General features: G+C 39.0%; 1 protein-coding gene across 1 annotated transcript; it reads right to left on the bottom strand.

Annotated features, from left to right (window-relative positions):
- Window positions 1-424: 424 nt before the first annotated feature.
- Window positions 425-8,652, bottom strand: LOC135085346 (pancreatic lipase-related protein 2-like). Its single transcript, XM_063980132.1, has 8 exons — window positions 8,545-8,652; window positions 7,735-8,281; window positions 6,408-6,556; window positions 5,244-5,342; window positions 4,210-4,356; window positions 2,358-2,556; window positions 1,729-1,866; window positions 425-546 (listed from the first exon to the last, which is right to left on the bottom strand). Exons 1-8 carry the CDS (start codon window positions 8,594-8,596, stop codon window positions 489-491), a joined length of 1,389 nt encoding a protein of 462 aa, XP_063836202.1. The 5' UTR covers window positions 8,597-8,652; the 3' UTR covers window positions 425-488.
- Window positions 8,653-26,647: the final 17,995 nt, after the last annotated feature.

The raw sequence follows: 26,647 nt of genomic DNA, 5'->3' as shown, positions 1-26,647 counted from the left end.
AAATTTTCAAGGGGACCAGAAAGGTCTAACGTTGCCTCACTTTTCGTGCGCTTACTATCTATCTAGGCTTTATTGATCTATGGTGACCTAAGATTAATCTCTAAGCCCTACAACAGCCAATAGGAGCGGAGCAGTAAAGTAAAAATATTATGCAAAATGAAGCCACGATAGCCGACCGGTGAAGGGGTCGGACTGGCCGACTCGTGATCCGGGGAACGCGGGTTCGGTCCCCGCTGCCGCTCGACTATTGTGTGAGCTCACTCGTGACACAAGCATATTTAGCTTAGTACGAGGGGCTAAGGGGGGACTATTAGTAATTTTTAATAACAAATTACTACATATTTTTTTACAAAAATAGGGAAATTTATTCAAACTATTTCATGGCGTACGAAGTCTAGGGCAAGGCTAGAATAATACAAAAGCATCAGAACAAAGTATTTCTTTATTCCTTAGTTAAAAGTAAAATAAATAACGAACTAAACGAAGTTTTAGCCCTGGGAGAAGGGGGGAGCGGCGTTGGTGCCAACCCAGAAGACTCCCGAAGACCTGTAAAGAAGAGAAGAGAACATTAACAAAAGATATTAATAAATGTTGATGTACCTAATAAATAAATAAATTATGTCATCCGCTTTGCAATGGAGGGAAGTCGAACCTTAATTTCGAACTCCTCCTATGTTCTTCTGATTAATTTCTTTGTGGTTCCAATGACAGTTTAACTTTCCCCCGGGACAAACTTGACCTTCATTGGTTGGGTTTTTATGGCGGTCAAGCTGTAGATCCTGGCTACATAGGAGTTGCAGCGGTGGGAACGATAGGAATAGTCAACTTTTAGCGAAAGATCTCCAATTTATTCGTGTCAATTTATAGTCCACACTCCAGTCACGCTCCAATTTTATTCCAGCTGATGTGCAATTCGGTATCACGGTAAAGTTCACACGCAAACAAAGACAAAACACCTTATTTTTTCAGTAAAACACAGCAAATGATCGTGAAACCTTTGACTTGCGTTTGAGAAAAGTAGTTTTCTGCCAGCTTTTACACAAAGACACAGTTGCGATCCGTTGACATTACATATTCGTTTGAACTAGCTGTCAAAACGACGCGCGATACGGATTTGTCAAAATAGCTGAAGTTCGTTCGTCGTCCAGTCGCATTGCAGTTGAAAATCTTTAGCGCAATCGGGGCCCCGTAGCCTTATTCACGTAACAAAACTTCAACGACAACAAAACGCTGAGTTGCGATCCTATCGCGTAATCGTTCTATCAAAATGACCCTGGTGAATGCGGATTTAGAACTGTTTTTCAATGGGACGACTTCTGAACGTCAGCGAGATCTTGACTGTCAAAATGCGTGAATTAGGCCACAGGTTTTTTTTATACACAACGAGGAAGCTCTTGGCCTGTATCTTACCTGATGGTAAGTAATGATCAGACCGAAGGTGGAAGCGAGCTTCACCCGGAATCCTCAACCACGGAGGAACTGGCTATCTTACCTCTAACTGCCGGAACACAACAATGCTGCTAACATTGTTGTTATGGCGACAGACTTAGGTAAGATGGTGGTAGCTAGCCAGGCGGACTTGGAACAAGCCCTACCACCAACCAAACCGAACAGAAAAATCTGCCTCTCCACTGGGAATCTTACAACTAGACCACAGAGGCGGTTAAGCAGGTGGTCTTACCACTAGACCACAGAGGCGGTTAGGTTAGGTTAGGTATGATTTCTTACCCAGTCTTAGGAGTAAGTCCTCCGAGGTTCAGGCTGCCAGCTCCACTGCAGGTGCTGCTAATAGCTTCTTGATGGGAGGAACACTCAACCCCGGTGAAGCCACCGGTCTGGATAGACTCGGCGAAGTAGTAGACGGCTCTGGAAGGAACACACAAGTTATGAAAGAAAGAAAGAAATAATTTAGTACAGGAGAGGAATTTTACTGTCTTAAAGCTGTAGAGCTGCTGCAGAATAAAAGTCGATGACACTACTTTGGAATCATGTAAAAGGTATCAACCAATGCTTGTGACACTACTGTAGCGCCATACAAAACATATGAACTAAGGCTAATGACAATAGTTATTTATGTCAATCGAAAGTTAGTAAGGCAAGTGAGAATACTGTGATTCAAAGAACCTTTGCCAAAGGTATTAAAATTATTGTTATGGAACATAGTATAACTCTTATGTTAAACAATTGTCAAACTCCATACAAAAAGCACCGGTTATCGTTAAAGTTACTGTCAAAGATGGTGCAACCCAGCCTAATTAATCAACTAAGGTAACGGGTCTACGACACTACCGTGGCGTCACTCAAACTGTATCGACCGAAATTGATGACTCTGCTCTGTTGCCAAGCAATATCCTCACCTTAAGCGGTTGCATGAACTGTCGCCGCCACATCCAGGCATGTTGGTACCTCCATTGGGGTAGAAGTCAACATCTCCCAAGGGTGGGAGGTAGCCACCGCCATCCACATCGGTATGGATTACCTCGGTGTACTGTGACTGGAGGGCGTATATGGGTGGCAGCAGGTTGGTGATGTTGGAACCTTCCGCCGGGTCCAGGGCTGGAAAGAAGTGGGTTGATTAGAACAATTGTAGATTCGTGATTATGCAGAGAGGACGAAGAGGTGTCGTGAAATGTTATTTATTTTACCAATGGTCCGTGACCCTCACTCGGCATGGAGCACACTGAAAACCAGCGCCGTGGCCTTCGTCACCGTGGGCCACGGCATATGCTGAGACTCAGCATATGCCGTGGCCCACCACTGAGTGACCCACCACTCAGTGGGGTCCCGTTGCAGTGGGCATCTTGTTGGTGAATGGGTGGCACTGCTCAGTTTACTCTTGTTTTTATTTTATTTTTTTCTTCCATTATTATTTGCCACTGTCATGTCTATGTAATTTCCTGTATTCGTGTGATGGATGTCCATTGTAATAAATGTATCTTTCTTTCTTTCTTTCTTTCAAATGTAAAAATAATCTAAATATATTAAACTCAAAGTTGACTGACTGACTGACTGACATAGTGATCTATCAATGCACAGCCCAAACCACTGGACGGATAGGGCTGAAAGGCATGCAGGTAGATGTTATGACTTATTAATATGACGCAGGCATCCGCTAAGAAGGGATTTTACGAAACTCCACCCCTAAGGGGGTAAAACGGGATCCACGCGTACGAAGTCAGGGGTGGCTGCTAATAAACAACTTGAAAAAATTGCTAAGCGAGACCCATGATAGTCCGCGCGACCTATCATTGGTCTATGATCGAGCGTTGGTGTGGTTGAAGCATAAGCTTATGTCGCGGCAGCTTTTGTATGAGTTTTACTTGGTTATTTGTAATTGGAAACCACCAAGCTTTGGCCGCTCTATATCCTTTCTGTCCGGCATTTGAATATGGACCTGATACTCTTCAAATTAAAACGATATCTCATAAGCCAAATCTCTGTCTCTGGTAAATTAGAGAGGGTCATGCTCCTGCAGTGGGGCTAAATGACCTGATGATGATGAATGAATAAAATGAAACAATGATTTAGAAGCCACGATAGCCGAACGGTGAAGGGGTCGGACTGGCCGACTCGTGATCCGGAGAACGCGTGTTCGGTCCCCGCCGCCGCTCGACTATTGTGGTGAGCTCATTCGTTACACCAGCATAATAATATTTAGCTTAGTACGAGGTGCTAGCGGGACTATTAGTAATTTGTGCAATAACAAATCTAAATATATAAAAGGAGAAACTGACTGACTGACTTATCAACCCACAGCCTAAACGGCTAAACGTAGGCACTTGAAATTTGGAAGGGACGTAGCTTAGGTACTAAGAAAGGAATTCCCGAGATTCCCGCGGGAACGGGAATTACCGGGAAAATCCTTTTGCATGAAAAATCTAAACCGCTTAAGTTAGACGCCTGAAATTTGGCATGCAGGTACCTTAGTAAACTTAAAGCTTAGTTACAACAGGATATTGCAAAATTCCCACGGGGACGGGAGTAAGCGGGAAAAAACATTTGTATGAAAAAATCTAAACCGCGTAAGATAGATGAAGGGGGTAAAACGGGATCCATGCGTACGAAGTCGCGGGCGGCCGCTAGTTACTAATAATCTTAAAAAAACAATGTCAAACGAGAGTGCGTATCGTTTCATGCAAATTTTAATATTTTGTAAATCCCCGAATTTCCCGGGACCTGGTGATGACGATGAAGACCATAATATCTTACCGGTGACGTATCCAATTTCGGCGTTCAGGAGTCTGGAGATGTAGCCAGCGTTTAAGGCTCCGATTCCAAAGCCAACGATGTGGAAGTTTGCCAGGCTACCAGCAGTCTGGTCGACCAGAAATGTTATGAAGCGGGACACGAATGCGCCTGTAAATATCAAAGTGTTTTCTATGCTGAACAAGTTTCGGAATGACAATTTAATGTACTTGAATTTGGCTACCCTTCATCATCTTAAGACATGTAAAGTGCCTCTTAAGTGCTACATTTTTTTGTTTTGACGTCTAAGTGCCATAAATATTGGTCTAAACTCTATACTGAATAAAATATTTTTGACTTTGATTTTGAATGACGATCGTGAATCAGCAAACACACACTGAAAACCAGCGCCGTGGCCTTCGTCACCGTGGGCCACGGCATATGCTGAGTGGGGTCCCGTTGCAGTGGGCATCTTGTTGGTTTATTTTTTCTTCTTCCATTATTATGTGCCACTGTCATGTCTATGTAATTGCCTGTATTTGTGTGTGATGTCCATTGTAATAAATGTATCTTTCTTTCTTTCAAACGTAGTAAGAGTGGACCTTCAATGGACTCAAGAAAAGGTATAAGTGGTGGTGACCTATTTCAGGCACCACAGTCCCTGATTGTAAATATTTTTTGATTTTGATTTGATTGATTTGAGCTTACATCCAGCAGTTAAGAACTAGCTGATGATGAAGGCCAAATTAACCAACCAGCAAGTATATTGTCCAATTGATTTTGAATCTAACACTAAACTAAAAATAATGTCTATTCTCTTCTCTGCTATGCTATATCCTTTTATCCACGAAGACGCGCCCCACCATTCTTCCGCTAATAAATGATCCATGAGTGCACACGCACACTACAATAATGCCGCTCGGATTGCTCGGATCAAACTCCCCGCACCCCGCGCGACCGAAACCAAACATTGGTGGGGCGCGTCTTCGAGGATGAAACGATCTATACTCTCTCGTATTAGAGTCCAAGGATATTTATTTATTTATAGAGTTACTTACCAGACAGAACTGAGTAGAAGGTGGTGGTGAAAAACCCGGCGTTGGTACCAGCGCTCCAGTCGACGACGATCACGTTCACATCACCAGCGGCGAGGAAAGCTGGAGGAAGGAGAATCATTTACTAATTTTGAGCCTTTGAGCGAGAATTTACTAAACGTGACCTTCATTGGTTGAGTTTTTATTGGCGGTCAAGCTGTAGATCCTGGCTGCACAGGAGAGTTGAGAAATTAGAGAATTATACCGTATTCTAGAATTTTATAGGCGTAGAAGACAACCCAGTGTCTTTCTCCTTTCAGAAGGTTACAAAACTTACCAGGTTGGGTACAAACGGGAGTTTTTAAAGGCTTAGAAGAAGTTTAATTTCAATAATTAACTTTAAAAAAAAATAAAACCGACTTCAAATGCGTGAACACAAAAAAAAACTAAAAATTAAAAATATTGCGTATAAAAAAGTTCAACCCCAATTTTCCACCCTTGGGGGTGAAATATTTTCTTCAAATTCGCATGAAACCACCCTTTTGATAATACCTATTCAACAAAAAAATAATCGTTCAAATTGATTTATAATCGGCGGAGATATTGCGTATAAAAAAGTTCATCCCCAATTTTCCACCCTTGGGGGTTGTTTTTTCTATTATTAAATTTAAATGGGACCACCCTTGAGGTATTACCTATACGCCGAAAAAAGATATGTTCAAATCGGTTCATAATTGGCGGAGTTATCGCGTAACAAACATAGAAAAAAAAAAACATACGGGTCGAATTGAGAACCTCCTCCTTTTTTGAAGTCGGTTGAAAATGGTGTTCTTTTAAAATCATCATCATCATTTCAGCCATAGATTAGATTCAGATTTCCACAATGGCCGGTTGGTGGCGGCCTTTCCGCTACCTTTATGTGGTCATCGGTCCACCTTGTGGGTGGACGTCCTACGCTGCGCTTTCCGGTACCACTCCAGAACCTTGATGGGGATGGGGATTGGCCGTCAGTTCTGCGTACTATATGCCCTGCCCATTGCCACTTCAGCTTGTTAATCCGTCGGGCTATGTCAGCAACTTTAGTTCGTTTACGGATCTCCTCATTTATGATTCGATCTCGTAAAGAACCCTTTAAAGTCGATCTTCCGTAATACACATTAAAAACATCCTTCTAGCTGAAGAACATACCAGGCACCATCACAGAGTTGAAGGTATCTGTAGCAGAACCCCCGTTGCCATGGATCAAGATCACGGTTCTGCTGCTAGCGTTGTAGTTTGAAGAGGCGAGGATGTTAGCATTGTCGATGAGAAGAGGCTGGCTCACGACCTGGTTATTCCTGGAAGAGAAGGTGGATTTACAAAGCCTTAGATCGAATTATGAACATGTCTGAGACAACAACCCATATATGCCTAGCATAGGGAGTGCCAAATCCTCCATTTCATCATCATCATTTCAGCCATACGACGTCCACTGCTGAACGTAGGCCTCCCCCCAATGATATCCACAATGGCCGGTTGGCGGCCTGCATCCAGTGCCTTACTGCCTTCCTGCTACCTTTATGAGGTTGTCGGTCCACCTTGTGGGTGGACGTCCTAAGCTGCGCTTTGCCTTTGGTAAATAGAGAGTTGTCCTAAAGCAGGACATTTTATGACCTTAAGATGATAATGATGAAGTGGATGCGGACATTATACTTAAAATTGTCATGTTAAGTTCTGAAATAGGGACTGAATTAAACAAAGAATAATGCATATAAACTACAATTTATATTTACAGTAAGTCTAGGCGCAGACCACCGACTTTTAGTTGGCCAATTGTTGGGTCGGGCTGTTAATCATTACGGACATGTATGAAAGTGCGCACATCGATTTGGTATCGGCCGATTCTTCATACAAATTAGAATGGGTCCCGACTAGTGATGTAAATTGACTGAATCTGACCGGTCACGATGGTCAAATACCATAAATAACCGGTCAAAAACGGTCAAATTCACTCAATTTGATTCAATATTACTGTACTACCACCAAATAATTTACCCAATTTGTATGCAATTTTAAATGAAGGAACGTTAATTTGTAATACATTTATTATGAGAGAATAAGACGTCATCATAGTTGACGTGCGCAGCGAAGCGACATTGCCATTCGCCTAATAATGCAGTGAGCGGGGTGCGAGGCAATCGCATAGGGAAAGAAAGAGAGCACAATAAATCATTACAAAGCACTTTTTTATTTCAATTATGATGTTGTAGACTTTTATCAATCCGCAAAATCTAAGAAAAACTTAAAAAAGTACTTTACTATTACTGAAATTAAATTGATCGAAATTGACCGTTTTAGTACTCAATACTCAGTTGACAGTTAATGACTTGTTTTTGACCGTTTTTGACCAATTTGACCGTAAATGAAGCTCCGTCAAATTCAGCCGCTTTGGTCATTTTCAACACTAAAAATAGTCTCAACTATCGGCCAGCTAAAACTCGGTGGTCGCGGTGGCTAAAGGTGTTTCGAAACTTACCTGGTGAAAAGATGGAACTGGTTGTCCCTGGAGGGAATGTATTCGATGCTGTTGGCGTCCACACCTTGTGGGGGCCATGTGAAATCATTGGGGATTGTAGGGGGCCAGGTGAGGGAGTCGGGCCACCACGAGGGCTCGTCAGGCCACTGCATGGGCGGTGACGGGGGCCAGGGGAGGAAAGAGGGCCACCAGGAAGGCTGATCGGGCCATTGGTCGGTCACTGCCGGTGGCCAGGGGAGCGAAGGCCACCAGTCAGGCTGCTGGTCTGGCCACTGCTCAGGTATCGCCGGGGGCCAGGGAAGGATATCGGGCCAGCAGACGGGAGGGAGTGTCTCGGGTATCACTGGAGGCCAGGAGGCGCAGTCTTGCCACCATTCGGGTTTGTCAGGCCACTCTTCAGGGACTGGGGGATAGGGGATGGAGTTAGGCCACCACACGGGCTGGTCGGGCCACGGGTCGGGAATCGCCGGGGGCCACGGGAAGGCACTGGGCCACCATGAAGGCTGCTCGCCCCAGCCATCGTCGTCTGCGCGTTGTTGAGGAAGGGCTGTAATACAAAAAATAAGGAAATTACAATCACGTAATATAAGAGTTCTTTTAGATTGTCACATGCCCGTTTTCGCCATCAATCCCTAATTTTTAAGTTACCCCTATGGTAACACATGGAATTTTGTTTTCATAGGAATCTTATAAATTAGGGATTGATGGTGAAAACGGGCATAACTTTTTTACTTTTACTCCAGCCTTTTAGTCCAGAGAGATGAATTTTCATTAGAGAGAGACCGTTATTAAGATAGATAAAATGCTTACCAGAGGCAGCTGCCAAGCAGAAGAGTAGTAAAGCTACCTTGAAGCCAACCATAATGGATAATGGTGGACCAATACTGATGGTACTGCCCTGCCTCACAGTTTTATACTAATTTTCCACCATATCGCGGTTCGTAATCCCCATAATATCGAGATTAACCTAAATATAAACATTATCACAATTAAGATCGTCAAGATATGTTTATTTTGGCAGGTCTTAATAACCTACTGAACTAATTATGCTAAACTAGCGGCCGCCCGCGACTTCGTAGGCGTGGATCCCGTTTTACCCCCTTAGGGTTGAATTTTGTAAAATCCTGTCTTATTCAGCACCTACGTTCTAAAAGGAACCCCCATGCAAAATTTGAGACTCCTAGAATTTGTAGTTTCTGAGATTTCGTGATGAGTGAGTCTTTTCCAAAGTAAAGGAATGTTTTCTATGAGTAAAATTTTCTATCTACAGTATTAAGAGTATTTTCCCTCCAAAACAAAATTCCACCCTGTAACTATAATATAAAAACTGAAGGAGATGACTGACGGGATTTTGCAAAATTCAACCCCCTTAGTAGGGGTAAATCGAGATCCATACCAAGAAGATAAAAGTTCTAAAAAATACTGCTCTCGGAGCCACTATAATCCAGCATTTAGCCTTTAAAGAATGAGAATAAGAAGAAGAAAGTCTTTATTCAGCACAATATGGTAGACAAAGCAAGAGTAAACATAAAAAAATATGCTGAATAGGCGCCCGCTCAGCAAAAAACGCGACATGACACAAACGTCATGCCGAGAAACTGATTTTCAGTGGGAACCAATGCGTGATGAGGATTGCGCGCCCTTCTGGTCGAGACCTGTGGCCTTAATTCCCCGTCCTAAGACTTTGTTCTGTGGGGATTCCCTCTTTCGTTTGTTGCGTCATGTTTAGCTCGCCCAACAAACATTTGGTAATAAGAATAAGTGCTAAATTAGCTATACTGTAAGATTGAGAGTATTTTTTGTGTTATATTTTGACTTTGAGTTAATGCGATTTTTTCCGTAACGTATCCCTCTCATAAAGCGGGTACATACACTGTAATACTGGTAATACCCCCAAAAAAGTTACACACTTTAATATACTGCGAGCACCCTTATCTCGAACCAACTATCGCAAAAATTCGTTTTTGATTAGATCCTAATCGATTTTAACTCTGTTTTTGATGACTTTAACTGGACTTTTTCAGTTTCCCTGTCAACCAGTTTAAAAAAATATATTTTTTCTTTGTTAAATAGTAGTTTCAATTTTTTTAACTCAATTTGTAGTGTTAGTGTATCCGGTTTTACCCCCTTAGGGGTTGAATTTTGCAAAATCCCGTTTTAGTGAGCACCTACGTTCTAAAAGGAACCCCAATTTGAGATTCCTAGCACTTGTAGTTTCTGAGATTTCGTGATGAGTGAGTGAGTCAGTGACCTTTCGCTTTGATATTGTTATTATATTGTTTTATGTCCGCGTTCAAATTAATTGTCTTACTGTAGGTGGAAACCTGTAATTGGCTTTACTTTAATTGTAAACACTACTTCATCTACAGGGTGGAATTTTGTAATGCCACCTCGAGGGAAAGGGAAGCCCGGGCAGCACGAATACCTTAAGAAAAGTGGCAAAAAAACCACATAAATATGCAATCAACAACAGTCTATTAATTAATAATTTGTATCTTAGGTAATCATCTTTGGAATTGTAAAGAATAAACTTAGAAACTTAAACAAATTCTACAATAAAAATATCATTAAAAAAAAAGTTCCAATTATCCGTTTTGCCCGACCCCCCTGGGCAAGACGGATATGTACAGTAATAACTGCTTTAATCATTGCAATTATCACAATAATAACTGCCTATGCCTGAATTTAGGGTACAATCCTCGTGTGCCCACTTCTTGCATTGATGCACTCTATCCAATCCTCGGTAGGTGGTTCAGTGTATTCTTCTGAGCACACAACATAAATATTTTGTTTTCTCCATCAGATTTTTGTTTTTGGTCATTTTTCCTCTTGACAAGTCTTGTTTGGAAGTTCTTGTTTTCAGATGTGTAGTTTTGTTAGGGCCTGCTATTCAGTTATGGCTGTCTTTACCTATCCGTTTTGCCCATATCCGTCTTGCCCAAAGCACCAATATTTAAAAGTTGTATACCCACCCGTTAAATTTCTACCGGTGAAAAAAAGCAACACACACAAATTAAACTTAATTTAACATGCAATCAACATGCAGAGTCTATAAGTCAACACTTAATACGTAATACAAGAAATCAACACACATACCTTGTCAAAAATCGTAAGAAAACAGTAAAAAACTTTTGATTTCGAATTGACAAAAAGTTCACGCACGTATTGTTTTGGTGGAACTATCATGGCGTGGCTGTGTTGCTGTTTTACAGACCCGCACACGTCCAGTAGCGCCATGTGTTGTAGGTTTTTAGTAAAATCGATTATTCTTCTTACCCACATTATGCTTCTTGCCCGGGCTTCCCCTACCTAATCTTAATATTGTAGATATAAAAAAAATATCAAAGTAAACATTCCTTTATTTTTGTAAAGAAATAGTACTGCATTCAAAGATTTCCAAAAATTTGCTTGCTACATCCGGGAATCGAACCAACTAAAATCTGTTAAAAATTATACCCTGTATTTTTTTTTTATTGCTTCGATCGTTAGGGTTAAGTATAAGGATGAAATCTCTCTAACAAACTCGATAAATCAAATTGAAAGGAAAACCATGAAATCTTAAATTATCTTAATTATTTACAGAAAATTTTATGGTATGGTAGTGAATTTTATAAAACATTTCGAAAATCTATGAATGCAGTTCTCTTTCTTTTCAAAAATAAAGGAATATTTTCTTTCAGTATAATTTTCTATCTACAGTATTAAGAGTACTTTCCCTCCAGGTGGCATTACAAAATTCCACCATGTAGGTATACCTACTTAAAATAAATCTGTAGAGATGTCAATTCTGTACAACTATCAGGGGGTGATTAGTGATCGATACTGAAGCCAAAAATGCAATCAGTAAAATTTTTGTCTGTCTGTCTGTATGTTCCTTATAGAACTACTAGCTTTCCGCCCGCGGCTTCGCCCGCGTGGAATTTTGTCTGTCACAGAAAAACTTTATCGCGCGCGTCCCTGTTTCAAAAACCGGGATAAAAACTATCCTATGTTCTTTCCCGGGACTCAAACTATCTCTATGCCAAATTTCATCAAAATCGGTTGCGAGGTTTAAGCGGGAAAGCGTAACAGACAGACAGACAGACAGACAGACAGACAGACAGACAGACAGAGTTACTTTCGCATTTATAATATTAGTTGGGATATTCTTCGTACTCCTGGGCAGGTTATAGTATACTTAGGAATTTCCACGGGAACGGGAATTAGCGGGAAAATCCTTTTGTATGAAAAATCTAAACCGCTTAAGTTAGACGCTTGAAATTTGGCATGCAGGTATCTTAGTAAACTTAAAGCTTAATTACAACAGGATATTGCAAAATTCCCACGGGAACGGGAGTTAGCGGGAAAAAACATTTGTATGAAAAAATCTAAACCGCGTAAGATAGATGAAGGGGGTAAAACGGGATCCACGCGTACGAGGTCGCAGGCGGCCGCTAGTGGTAGGTAACATAAAGCTGTAAGTTTTCCTAAGAAATGCAAAAATAAATAAATATTTTTATTTACTTACGAAAAAACATCGATATACGTACTCACAAATTTCGCGATTGAGGCATTATCTTTACAGTGCATTCGATAAATACACTCGGCGTCATATAAATCGCACCTCCAGCAACAATAACTTTAAAGATTTTCTTCTGACACAATCATGGTGCTCCACCAATATTGGTGTATGAAAGCCCAATAAATAAACTACGAGTAACAAACACATTTCATTTTTTTTTTATTATAAACAATTAACAAATACTACCATAAATGTGACTTGAGAAAAGCCAATGTTGGGGCCTCAGATCAAAGTATATGATCTGAGGTTGGGGTCACCTATGGGACCAATTAGACCAATTTATGTGCTTATAAAACAAAAAAATAATGATCTCAGGTGTCCTTTTTAACAGATGGATAGCGATTACCTAATCCCAATTTAACAGTTTTAAAACCATAAAAGTTGGCTCAAAGCGTCGCTGTCGCTTTATCTGAGACACTGGATCCTTTTAAAGACGCATTTTTGGGGTAAAAACCTTTCCTTTAATGAAATGAAGTTTAGAACTAGGCTTTAAAATGGTACCAATATTGGTGGGAAGTGCGGATGCATACGTTTGAAAGTGCTTGTCACGGGAGGTGCGATTTATTTGACGCCGAGTGTAAATAAATTGGGTACACCTGCTTATAATCAACTGCCTCATCATGCAGTTTAAGATTAGGTTTTTAATATCTAGATTACAACTGTCATAATTATTATTGTGACAATCAATATTTATTAGATTAATTAAACGATAAATGTACCAATTATCTGTACTGCAGTGTCTGCAGTCGATAAATATTTCGTACTACTTCGGTTCGTTTCAGCCAAATGACTTCCACTACTGGACAAAGGCCTCCCCCAAGGTTTTCCTGCGCTGCCCGCATCCAGGTTCTTCCCGCGACCTTTTGCATCCACGGGGCCCTGGGCTGAAGCCCAAAAAGCCTTATGGTAGATCCGGCCCTGAACATCATGATCTTTTGTCATGCATAGACAACCGGCAGTTTAAGGCTGTAACATCTAAGTTCACAACAGACTTTATGTCTTCATGCCCAAAGGTTTAACTGGCAGAAAATGCCCAAATGGCATGAAGTTCGCTTTATGTACCAACTTTATGGCATCATTACATAGTATAAAACAAAGTCGCTTTCCGCTGTTTGTTATGCTTAGACCTTTAAGACGCAACGGATTTTGTCGCGGTTTTTTTTAATAGATGAGATTCAAGAGGAATGTGTATAGGTATTTATTTACATGCATATTATTATGTAGAAGAGAAAAGCCGGGAAATTCCATTGCATCATGATGCAGGGGACATCTTTAAGCCCCATTGCTCAGGTAAGGGCTGGCAGAGCATTTGTCCGGTCCAATTCTCCGGTGTATAAAGTGGCCTGCACTAGTTGGGTTTTTTTTTTGGCGTTCAAGCTTAGATCTTGGCTACAGTAGAGATGCAAGGGAACCAGAGAAAAAAGGCATTATAAACCTTTCGCAAAGGGTATAAAGTCAGTGAAAGTCCCCGATTTATGATTAATCCATTCATTTTATAAGACTAACACCTGGCCCCGACATCGATTGGGTAGGATAATTACCTACCTATCTAGCAAGTAGCATTGACATTGCCTTTTTCCTCTGATGAGCATGCTTGCGATCTGCAGCATTCAAATGCATTTTGTCGATCGTAGATTTAATTATAAAAAAAAATAAAACCGACTCCAAAAAACCTACACTAAAAAGTAGAAAAATAATTACTAATTTCCTACTTATTTATTAGGACGAATTAATATTTATGTAGGTATACCATGATTGATACTTCTGGAGTCAGTGCCAAGATTATGAAACATGTAAAGTTTGCCTGCACCGACTCCAAAAGTATCAATCATGGTATACCTACATAAATATTAATTCGTCCTAATAAATAAGTAGGAAATTAGTAATTATTTTTCTACTTTTTAGTGTACCTAGGTTTTTTGGAGTCGGTTTTATTTTTTTTTATAAAATTTTACTTATTTCTTGCTTTTTAGTTAACTAATTATTACCTTGATGTTACCACTGAAGGTAGGCAGTACATTGACACCATATTCTTCATGTCTAGTGTAAATAATATTCCCTACAAAATACAGGTTACCATATAGGAAACCTAAAAAGACCTTAAACCGTCAGCCCACCTTAAAAACATGAAAGAATACAACTGTTGGTCTAATTTTGTACTTATAATATTTAAAGAATTATCCTCCAACTCCAAAGCATTAAGGAATTGTACCTATCATGACCAATTCATCATGATGAGATGATGAATATCTGATGTAAACACTTGAATAACTTTAGAAACTATACTTATCTATAAAATTAAAAGAATTATCCTCCAACTCCTAAGCATTAAGGAGTTTTACCTTCTATCATCAGCTCATCAATATGAGATGATGATTTCCAGGAGCAAATACTTGAATAACTTAAGAAAAAGTTTGAAAAACGATATACGTGCCTATAAAATTTGAGGGTTGCCCTTGATTTCCCTAGGATCCCATCATCAGATCCTGACTTGGTGACAATAGGACCACCTCAGAAGTGTACCCTATCGAACAAAAAAAGAATTTTGAAAATCGGTCCACAATTGACGGAGTAATCGGTGAACATACATAGAAAAAAAAATACATACAGTCGAACATATTTTATAACCTCCTCCTTTTTTGAAGTCGGTTAAAAATCGCCTGTCATATTTTAGTAATCAGTTTTGAGCTGATTATCAAGATTATGGTATCTCTTATTATCTACAACATTATTTTTTGTATATGTTACAGGAAATGTATGAAATCCGTCATTGTATACAATTCCTAGGATTTGTGTATAAGTCCTAAAATCACCCGGAAATGTGTAATGTAAATTACATTAGACACATTTCCTAGGAAATTTACACATTTCCTAAACAGCAATCGGAAATGTAATTAAGATTTCTTTTTTTTCTCCGAAACTTAAATGGCGCTACCGCGCAGCGGGCGGGCCGCTGTGTATGTGTAAGGTCGCAAGTCTAACCTAACCTAACCGAGACTTTGTTATCCAGCTACAGGAGTACTAAAACCTTCATGCCAATAATAGTTTAATAAAAGAGATGTTAAAATTAGGGTTTTCCAATACTTCAGCGTAATAATATTACGCTGAAGTATTGGAAAACCCTAATTTTGTAAATAAACCGTAATAATATTATAGCCTGACCAGGAACATAAAAACCCTCGCCATGTTGCGGAAAACTAATGGTACTAATTTCTTTTAATGGCAACAGTAACTGAAAACTTCATTGACATGTCACCTTGCCTGTCAGTCTATTGCTGTAAAAGTGTAAACAAACTTTATTTTAAATGTGCGCAATTGATTTTGTGAATGAAATTGCTAAAATCTTTTTATAGTCATGAAAGAAAAGTGGTTCGCAATGTGTTAAAGTATTTGTCGAAGAGAAATACCAAGGGTTCGGACAATATTTTCATTGAATAATGTTTCCAACACAGGTTGTCAAATTGACTGACATGTTTATCGTATAGTACAGTCCACTATGAAAATTAGCTGTGGTTTGTTTCAACTACCTATTTTAAAGTTTTTTGTCACTTTCTAAGTGTTGAATTTTATGGAATTGGGAAAGAAGTACCGAGTTTGAAGCGTTCATGAGCAGACATTGCAGTTAAATATTCAAGTTCTGAATTTGATTATGAATGAATAATAAAATAAATCCTACTAGCTCGATTGATGGTTTCATTTAATTTATTTAAACCAGGTTACCTATAATAATATTTTCTCGTTAATTTATGAAAATATCAAATTAGCCCGTAATCCTGAATCCTGATACATAAAGTTAGCCTATTAATTTAACACAGGTACGACTGTACTCAGTGTTGCACTATCAAATGCAATTGAAGCGCCTCTATGCCAGGGTTTTTATGTTCCTGGTCAGGCTATACGCTGAAGTATTGGAAAACCCTAATTTTAACATCTCTTTTATTAAACTATAGGTACTTTTAACTCAAAACTATTATTGTTTATTACGCATAATATGCGTGATGCCGAAAGAAAGGTATGCCAATAGGCAAATATTTTTTCAGCCAAAGTATAATAGTGTGAAAACAACTTTCAGGCTAAACAATAATAGTTTTGAGTTAAAAGTACCTATCGGCCAATGTGGTTTGGCTAAATGAAATTTTAGGCGTACTGAGGGGCACCCGATCACACGACCGCGCTTGTGTCGCTTAGTTTTATACATTTCCTAATACAATATTGGAATTCTATAAAATTCCTAGGAAAAGTATACATGTCCTAGGATATGTGCGTATTAAAAAATCTCTGAAGCAATATTTTATACATTTCCTAAATAGCTTCGGAATTGTATACATTTCCTAGGAATAGTATACAATTCCTAGAATTCATACATTTCCTGTAACATATATACGAAAGCCGAAACACGTGTCACGTATTTCAATCTTTAGAATCAGTATAAAAAAAATAAAATGATACCTTGAAAACTCACGAAGTTCCAAGCTTTTTTTGTTGTCCCATTATCCGCACGCGAGTGTATACGGGTACTTCTCATTTACACTCAAATTTGATGGTCACACAATAATAGTTCATAAACGGTATAAGTTAGAACAATAACTTTGAATTCAGGTGATAACATATCTATTTAGCTACATACAAAACAAATTTTATCGTAATAGAAGCAAAAATAATACGAAAACATCACATGAAACGATACAAAACGGGGTCATTTTTCGCGTTCTCATCGTGTCACACCTTCGGTTGCAATGAAACATTTGGTTACTGCATTCACAATTTTCATTCAATTTGTGTGTAACATGTACTAAAATCAGTGGCGGATTAACGTATAAGCACTACAAGCACGTGCTTGGGGCCCCTGTTCTCCAGGGGCCTCCATCCTCTGCTGGCGCGCCAGCAGAGGATGGAGGCGTTTCATTTCATACCTACATTTTATAGAGATTTAGCCTATGTTACTCGTAAGTAATGTAGCTTTCAAATGGTGAAATAATTTTTAAAAACGGTCCAGTAGTTTTTGAGCCTATTCATTACAACCAAACAAACAAAGAAGAAGAAGAAGTGTAGATAAAGTAAAGCGCGTTTTCCCAAATATACAAGTGGCGTTTAAAGAAAGAAAGAAAGAAAAATGTATTACGATGAACATCACATACATGACAGAGAAAAAGACAGAAATGGCACATAAATATTACAAGGAAATAAAAAGTGAACTGAGCAGTGAGCAGTGCTATCCTGTCGCAACAGCGATGCCCATCGCAATGGGATTCCACTCAGCATATGCCGTGGCCCACGGTGGGGAAGGCCACGACGCTGGTTTTCAGTGATGTGGGCCCCATGCCGAGTGGAAGTCACGGACACTAACCTAAACTGCATAATCAACAAGGCCGTTTAAATCCTACTAATATTATAAATGCGAAAGTTTGGATGTCATGATGTCTGGATGTTTGGAGGTCTGGACGTTTGTTACTCTTTCACGCAAAAACTACTGAACGGATTTTGTTGAAACTTTACAGTATTACTGTTTATAACCCACATTAACATATAGGCTATAATTTATGACGATCTGTGACATACTAAATTTCACGCGGGTGAAACCGCGGGCAAAAGCTAGTATAAATATATAACAATAATAATAATGTGCAAACATTTGTTGAATAAACATAATTATAATAAATTAATCCTTCAAGGCCCGCGAATCTAGACACAATAGATAATCAATTGTTATGACATTAATTAATGCCGTCTGGGACTCAAGCGGTTAAAGATGCTACATAATAAAATAATACCCGTATTAAAATAATAATAATTGTGTATACAGGATGTCCCGTAATGCAACGTCAAGCCGTAACTGGGTATTGAGGCAAGTTATGCTGGTTATCAGAAAAATATAAAAAACAATCTATGTGGCATTTTGTCAAAGTAATAGGCATTAAAAAAAAACAAGAAAATCTACTCCCGGTGACGATCTTTTTACTCGTGTTGCCACAAATCTTCACTTTTTCCAAAATTTTTTTTTCTTAAGTAACCCTGAATAATGCTTCTCTAAATTGTTATCAAAATTACGAAACCAGCTGCTCCAGCTTGGATGAAAAAAATACATTATTCCCAAAAAAAATTTCAAAATAAAAATTTTGCCTAGTTTAAACTGACTGTACTGAAAAAAAAATTGTACTACGCGAGTATGGCAAGTGAAGTCATAATTTGGCGCATTTAGTAAGGATTCCAAAATGGTATAACACTTGGTAAATTCTTGCTGTAATTGTCGACTATTTTTGTTTTTTTTTGGAAATAATCCCGTTTTTAACTTTATCTACCTTGGTTAAAAATATTATTCTAATGTGCCCAAAATTCAAGTTTCTGGCTTAAGTGAGGTGGAGAAGCCATTTTAAAAGGTATGAGCGGGACGGAGAGGGCCATCTTACCAAGCAGGGATGTTATGGATATCCGTAACCGTAACCGAAACTGATTCAAAAGTTACGGATAGTTTCGGATAAAGGCGGAGTCTTAAGGGTACAATAAATTCCAAACAGAAGCATTATTCAGGGTTACATAAAAAAATAAAATTAGAAAAAGTGAACCCGCAAAGAACAAAAATCCGTCCAGATAAGCTTAATTATTTAGCATTAATGTGTGTTGAGGCAGACATACTTCGTCGGATAAATTTCGACGATGTAATCTCGGAGTTTGCTCTGATTAAGGCAAGGAAAATAATGTTTTAAGTTTTACATTTCACCTACTACACTTTCTATTTTGATGAACTTTCATTTTATACTTTATACCTTCCATTCCATTCCTTCCATTTCCATTTAAGCAATAGAGGGCCTACACAGGCTCTGTGCTTAAGGCCTCGGATACTCTTAATCCGCCACTGACTAAAATCATCGTAATTAAATATACTTTCCACACAATAGTCAAAAAAATATCTTCTTATAATTATTTCGAATTGAGGAAGGAAAATACGTTGGTCACACGATTTTAGGTACCTAAAATTTTGAGTAATCATACAAGATTGCCGTTAAACCGAACACCATCAACCAATCACTGTGTTCTATTCGGTTAACGTCAGTCGCGCTCCTGCCATTGCGGAGGTGAGATAAGTCGATCGTCGCTCCGGGAAAAAAATACGTAACTTTTTGTGATTATCCATAGACATTCCGTCGCTTGCTTGATTAATATTTTCTACCTCTAAAATTTAAACAATTTAATTGAAACTTAGGCCATTGAAAACTTAACATGTTAGACTTATTTGTGTAGTATTCGACTTGAACCGTTAACTCAAATTTAGGGATAATTAATAAAAAAACTAAAATTTTCGTCACCTTCGTGGCATCACCTTCGTGGTGTTTTATACACGAATGTGATTTTAGGCCACGAAAGTGATTTCTTGCTTTGGTTTATTTTAAAATATAATGACTGGTGTTTAAGTTTTTACAATATTTTAATAACGAATAAATTATACGTGTTAAGTAGAGTTCAGTACATCAATAAAAAAATAAGGGCCTCGTATTTTTTTTGTCTGTCTGTCTGTATGACTGTATGTATGTCTGTATATGTGACTGTGTATCTGTTTGTAAGATAAATTTAATCTGAAGTTTGAGTTAAAAGTTGTACAACAAAAATACAAGGCCATCTGGCCTCAATAAATAAACATATTTTTTGTTGAGGGACTGATAAGTTAAGAGTTCTTTTTTATTGAGGTACTGATAATCCTTTTTTTTGCTTCTTTAGGATTTCAGAATGCCACCAGTATCACCCTTAAAACCAATTGAGAATGTTACTAGGTATGCAAAATCACTTGAAACCTATGTTACAGTTAAGCTTTTACATTTACAAATACATTAGTTATTATTTCATTCAAAAATACCCAGTAGTTATGATTTTATACGCATTCAAAGTTCGCTTAAATATTGAGTCCCGCCGACGGTCACGTGACCCCGTGTGACGTACATTCACAGCGTCCGCTCACTAGAAAACGGATATAAACATACTTAAATAATTTTTTTTTGTAAATACAAACTTATTATACTTACTTACTACTAACTTATCACTAGGTTCACTGCAAAAGATATCAGAGATAAAATCAGGTCTATGACGAGGGGTAAGTCTCCTGGCCACGACGGCCTTAGTATCGAACACCTCCAGCACGCGGGTCCTCACTTGGCTAGGGTACTTGCGATCAGTGGCGGATTAACGTATAAGCACTACAAGCACGTGCTTGGGGCCCCTGTTCTCCAGGGGCCTCCATCCTCTGCTGGCGCGCCAGCAGAGGATGGAGGCGTTTCATTTCATACCTACATTTTATAGAGATTTAGCCTATGTTACTCGTAAGTAATGTAGCTTTCAAATGGTGAAATAATTTTTAAAAACGGTCCAGTAGTTTTTGAGCCTATTCATTACAACCAAACAAACAAAGAAGAAGAAGAAGTGTAGATAAAGTAAAGCGCGTTTTCCCAAATATACAAGTGGCGTTTAAAGAAAGAAAGAAAGAAAAATGTATTACGATGAACATCACATACATGACAGAGAAAAAGACAGAAATGGCACATAAATATTACAAGGAAATAAAAAGTGAACTGAGCAGTGAGCAGTGCTATCCTGTCGCAACAGCGATGCCCATCGCAATGGGATTCCACTCAGCATATGCCGTGGCCCACGGTGGGGAAGGCCACGACGCTGGTTTTCAGTGATGTGGGCCCCATGCCGAGTGGAAGTCACGGACACTAACCTAAACTGCATAATCAACAAGGCCGTTTAAATCCTACTAATATTATAAATGCGAAAGTTTGGATGTCATGATGTCTGGATGTTTGGAGGTCTGGACGTTTGTTACTCTTTCACGCAAAAACTACTGAACGGATTTTGTTGAAACTTTACAGTATTACTGTTTATAACCCACATTAACATATAGGCTATAATTTATGACGATCTGTGACATACTAAATTTCACGCGGGTGAAACCGCGGGCAAAAGCTAGTATAAATATATAACAATAATAATAATGTGCAAACATTTGTTGAATAAACATAATTATAATAAATTAATCCTTCAAGGCCCGCGAATCTAGACACAATAGATAATCAATTGTTATGACATTAATTAATGCCGTCTGGGACTCAAGCGGTTAAAGATGCTACATAATAAAATAATACCCGTATTAAAATAATAATAATTGTGTATACAGGATGTCCCGTAATGCAACGTCAAGCCGTAACTGGGTATTGAGGCAAGTTATGCTGGTTATCAGAAAAATATAAAAAACAATCTATGTGGCATTTTGTCAAAGTAATAGGCATTAAAAAAAAACAAGAAAATCTACTCCCGGTGACGATCTTTTTACTCGTGTTGCCACAAATCTTCACTTTTTCCAAAATTTTTTTTTCTTAAGTAACCCTGAATAATGCTTCTCTAAATTGTTATCAAAATTACGAAACCAGCTGCTCCAGCTTGGATGAAAAAAATACATTATTCCCAAAAAAAATTTCAAAATAAAAATTTTGCCTAGTTTAAACTGACTGTACTGAAAAAAAAATTGTACTACGCGAGTATGGCAAGTGAAGTCATAATTTGGCGCATTTAGTAAGGATTCCAAAATGGTATAACACTTGGTAAATTCTTGCTGTAATTGTCGACTATTTTTGTTTTTTTTTGGAAATAATCCCGTTTTTAACTTTATCTACCTTGGTTAAAAATATTATTCTAATGTGCCCAAAATTCAAGTTTCTGGCTTAAGTGAGGTGGAGAAGCCATTTTAAAAGGTATGAGCGGGACGGAGAGGGCCATCTTACCAAGCAGGGATGTTATGGATATCCGTAACCGTAACCGAAACTGATTCAAAAGTTACGGATAGTTTCGGATAAAGGCGGAGTCTTAAGGGTACAATAAATTCCAAACAGAAGCATTATTCAGGGTTACATAAAAAAATAAAATTAGAAAAAGTGAACCCGCAAAGAACAAAAATCCGTCCAGATAAGCTTAATTATTTAGCATTAATGTGTGTTGAGGCAGACATACTTCGTCGGATAAATTTCGACGATGTAATCTCGGAGTTTGCTCTGATTAAGGCAAGGAAAATAATGTTTTAAGTTTTACATTTCACCTACTACACTTTCTATTTTGATGAACTTTCATTTTATACTTTATACCTTCCATTCCATTCCTTCCATTTCCATTTAAGCAATAGAGGGCCTACACAGGCTCTGTGCTTAAGGCCTCGGATACTCTTAATCCGCCACTGCTTGCGATGCTTTTCAATTTTTGTATAGGACATGCATACCTACCCGAGAGGTTGACTAGGACCGTGGTGGTGCCAATTGTGAAAAACAAGACGGGTGACATTGGTGATAAGGCGAACTATAGACCCATCTCGTTGGCGACTATTCTTGCTAAGGTGCTTGACAGTCTGCTCAATTCGCGGTTGGATAAATTTATTAAACTTCATGATAACCAATTTGGATTTAGGCCAGGACTCTCGACTGAATCGGCCATATTATGTTTAAAGCAGACTGTCAAGTACTATACGGACCGAAAAACACCAATAGTTGCCTGTTTTCTTGACTTATCGAAGGCATTCGACCTGGTCTGTTATGATATTTTGTGGCAAAAATTAGAAAATATCAATGTGCCTACAGAATTAAACAATATCTTCAAATTCTGGTATCAGAATCAGATTAATTTTGTAAAGTGGTCTAACACGCTTTCTGAACCGTATGGATTGGAATGTGGGGTGAGACAGGGGGGCCTGACCTCGCCTAAGCTTTTCAATCTGTACGTAAACGCGTTAATAGAGGAGCTCGGCAGCACTCGTGTCGGCTGTCATATTGATGGAGTTTGTCTAAATAATATCAGCTATGCGGACGACATGGTGTTGCTGAGCGCTTCAGTGTGTGGCCTAACGAAGTTGTTGGGCATTTGTGAAAGATATGCTCTCAATCATGGCCTAACATACAATGTAAAGAAAAGTGAATGCATGGTCTTTCAGGTCAGAGGAAAACCACCAATCACAGTACCATCTGTTAAGCTGAATGGAATGCCTATTAAGAGGGTAGATCAGTTTAAATACTTAGGGCATATAATTACTACTGATCTGAACGACAATGCTGACATCGAGAGGGAGCGCAGGGCGCTGTCGGTGAGAGCTAATATGATAGCCCGGAGGTTCGCGCGTTGTTCCACTGAAGTTAAGACTACCCTTTTTAGGGCTTACTGCTCATCTTTTTACACAAGCAGCCTCTGGATTAGTTACTCACAAAAACAATACAGCGCTCTGCGCATTCAATATAATAACGCATTTAGAGCGCTGATGGGGCTGCCCCGATTCTGTAGCGCATCGGGGATGTTCGCGGAAGCGCGAGTAGATTGTTTTTATGCAACAATGCGCAAACGCTGCACATCCCTGGTGCGCAGGGTGGAGGCCAGCTCCAACAGCGTGCTGGGCATGTTTGCGTCGAGGTTTGACTGTCGGTACCTGAATCATTGCGCAATGATTCATGTGCTGGCAGACCGCTGATGCTTATTTTAAATTTTATATTTTAACTCAAACCAATTGTATTCTTACTAACCTTTAAAATTTTTAAGTACTTATTTACTAACACTATGATCTGTATGTGGTCGAAATAAATAAATTTATTATTATTATTATTATTATATACATATTAACACCCAGACCCATCACAGAAATTAAAATTGAACCAAACCCAAACTTGATGCGATTGTGTCGTTTTATTGCGAATTACCTTCCAGCTCCATCATTAGACCCCGATTACTATATAGAATTAAAATACTCATCAATACAAAACGAACGAGCCCAAACTCGATGCATTTAAGTCGTTTTATTATAGAGTTCCTATGGCCACCTTCCAGCTCCATCATCAGATCAGCTCCATGTCATCATAATATTGCATGGTCATCCAAATCATATGTGTTTGCGAAATTTCAGCTTAATCGGTTGCCTGGAAGTGGGTCTTAATTCAGCTTGCAAGATTCCACCCATACAAATATGAGCCAGTCACTGTAATATGACGTCACGCGCATAAAATGGCGGGCCGGCCGCCGCCCGCACTTTTAAAATTCAATATCTTGGAAACTAATTGACGTATCGAAATAATTCTTTCACGTGTATTTTTTATTTTTAACAGAGAATACAGAAAGCTAAAAAACAAAATTAGTGAACATTCTTCATTGCGTAGAATCTTGTAACTTAGTAGGTGACGTTATCAGTAAATTTTTATCTTGTATTTAACTACCTACCTATTTATATTATGTTATTGCCATTTATCTATGAAAATAAGACAAAATATATGTTTTATAAATACTTAAGAGTCATTTACAGTAGTAAAGTTTGAAATAATTATTGCTGTGAAGTACAGAATCACTTTCGTGGCATCAAAAAATTCAAAACGTTAAAGCTTCCAAACCAGACTCACTGTTTGACTGATTTACTGAGAATACACTCTTCACATCAAGCGCTACAATTTTTGTTTACAAAAAGTTGAAATAAGTTAAAAATAAAATTTGCCACGAAGGTGACGATGAGAACCGTGGCGATGAGAAATACCCATACATCGTACAGCGCGCGGCGCTTTCGTTGTTGACAACGCAATGTTTGTCTATGGGCGACGGTAATCACTTACCATCAGGTGATCCGTCTGCTCGTTTGCCTCTTGTCACATAAAAAAAAGATATAAAAAATATTGCGATGGATTCTATTACTGATTCTGAACAAATAGTTTTAAGGTTTCGTATATACTAAAAATAAGCTTGTATATGGTTTAATATGCAGTGTGCGTGTAACCCGCGTGATAGGAAAAACATGTAGCTATGTAATTATGAATAGTGGGCAGATACGCACGCGTCTACACCCGATATCCGCATCGCAGGAAAAAACCGAAAAAAAAAATTTTTGAGTTTTAGTTCTAAGTATAGGGAACCCCCAAAGTACCTATATTGCATTTTTTCTATGTATTCTTGTGTGAAAATCTTAATGCGGTTTACAGAATACATCTACAACCAGTTTCAACAGTATAGCTCTTATAGTTTCGGAAAGTCGCTGTGACATACGGACGGACAGACAGACATGACGAATCTATAAGGGTTCCGTTTTTTGCCATTTGGCTACGGAACCCTAAAAGTCACTAAATTCAGCAACTAATAACGGCCGAGTGGTTCCGGCAGAAGAGAAAAGACCACCTTTTCTTGGATATCGTAAGAGGCGACCAAAGAACACGATATATTATGCAAACATCATACCGGTTGCAGATCAAGAGCTAAGCTAAGTTTGTTTCGTTTAGCTCGCATAGCTGACGCAGTTTCCCATAGAATTGGCATAGTTTTCAGTCTACACACAACTATGGGAAACTGCGTCAGCTATGCGAGCTAAACGAAACTAACTTAGCTTAGCTCTTGGTCTGCAACCGGCTTCAGGCCTCCCCAAGCCGTCTGGCCAGCGTGGGGAGTGTAAGCAAACATCAGGCCTCCTCTCCCGGAGTAAATCCGCCTGGCTAGCGTGGGGAGTGTAGGCCTTATCCTACATTTACCTCTGGAGAATTTAGAGAGGGTCTTGTTGTTCCTGCAGTGACTAATAACGTTTATGCGTAGCAGTTTCGATTGGCATAGCTAGACTTCATCATCATTATTTCAGCCATAAGACGTCCACTGCTGAACATAGGCCTTCCCCAATGATATCCATAATGAGCGATTGGTAGCGGCCTGCATCCAGCGCCTTCCTGCTACCTTTGTGATTTCGTCGGTCCACCTTGTGGGTGGACGTCCTACGTTGCACTTTCCTGTACGTGGCCTCCACTCCAGAACCTTGCTGCCCCATCGGTTAGTTTGGCGTATCTACTAAATATTATGTGCCCTGCCCATTGCCACTTCAGCTTGCTGATCCGTCAGCCTATGTCAGCTAGACTTTAGCAAGACTTAGATGTTTTAGAAGTTATATTTGGATTTTTCTTCATGATGGATTACCTAATACTCGTAACATTAATAGATTTGATAACTTTCTAATCTCAGTAATCAATTATTATTTTGGCTATTAGTGATAACAACCTAGTCTAGATAATTTAGGTAGAAGTAAGATTAATATATTTGAGAGGAAAGTCATCATCATCATGGTCATCATCATTTCAGCCATAGGACGTCCACAGCTGAACATATTATGCCTCCCCCAATAATTTCCACAATGGCCGCGTCGGTTGGTGGCGGCCTGCATCCAGCGCCTTCCTACGTAAATTATCTGGGGGCACGGCAGTGCCCCCACCAAGTCGAGCAAAAAAGCGGCACGGCCGTACAATCCTTTTCTCGAAGCAATTCAGGCCATTTTCGACCGCCTGTAACTTCGTTGTGGATAAAACTAGAAGGCTGAATTTT

The sequence above is a fragment of the Ostrinia nubilalis genome, chromosome 28 (assembly GCF_963855985.1).
Source record: "Ostrinia nubilalis chromosome 28, ilOstNubi1.1, whole genome shotgun sequence".
Lineage (NCBI taxonomy): Eukaryota > Metazoa > Arthropoda > Insecta > Lepidoptera > Crambidae > Ostrinia > Ostrinia nubilalis.
Note: the sequence above shows the minus strand (reverse complement) of the source record. Positions and strands in the feature narration are given on the sequence as shown.

What these genes read in the sequence shown, in the direction of transcription:
- LOC135085346 (XM_063980132.1), bottom strand. Translation starts at nt 8,596, where the DNA reads ATGGTTGGCTTCAAGGTAGCTTTACTACTCTTCTGCTTGGCAGCTGCC. An exon ending in CAGTTCCATCTTTTCACCAG is followed by an intron (nt 6,557 to 7,734) that starts GTAAGTTTCGAA and finishes CTTCTCTTCCAG; the next exon opens with GAATAACCAGGTCGTGAGCC. An exon ending in AGTTCATGCAACCGCTTAAG is followed by an intron (nt 1,867 to 2,357) that starts GTGAGGATATTG and finishes TGTTCCTTCCAG; the next exon opens with AGCCGTCTACTACTTCGCCG.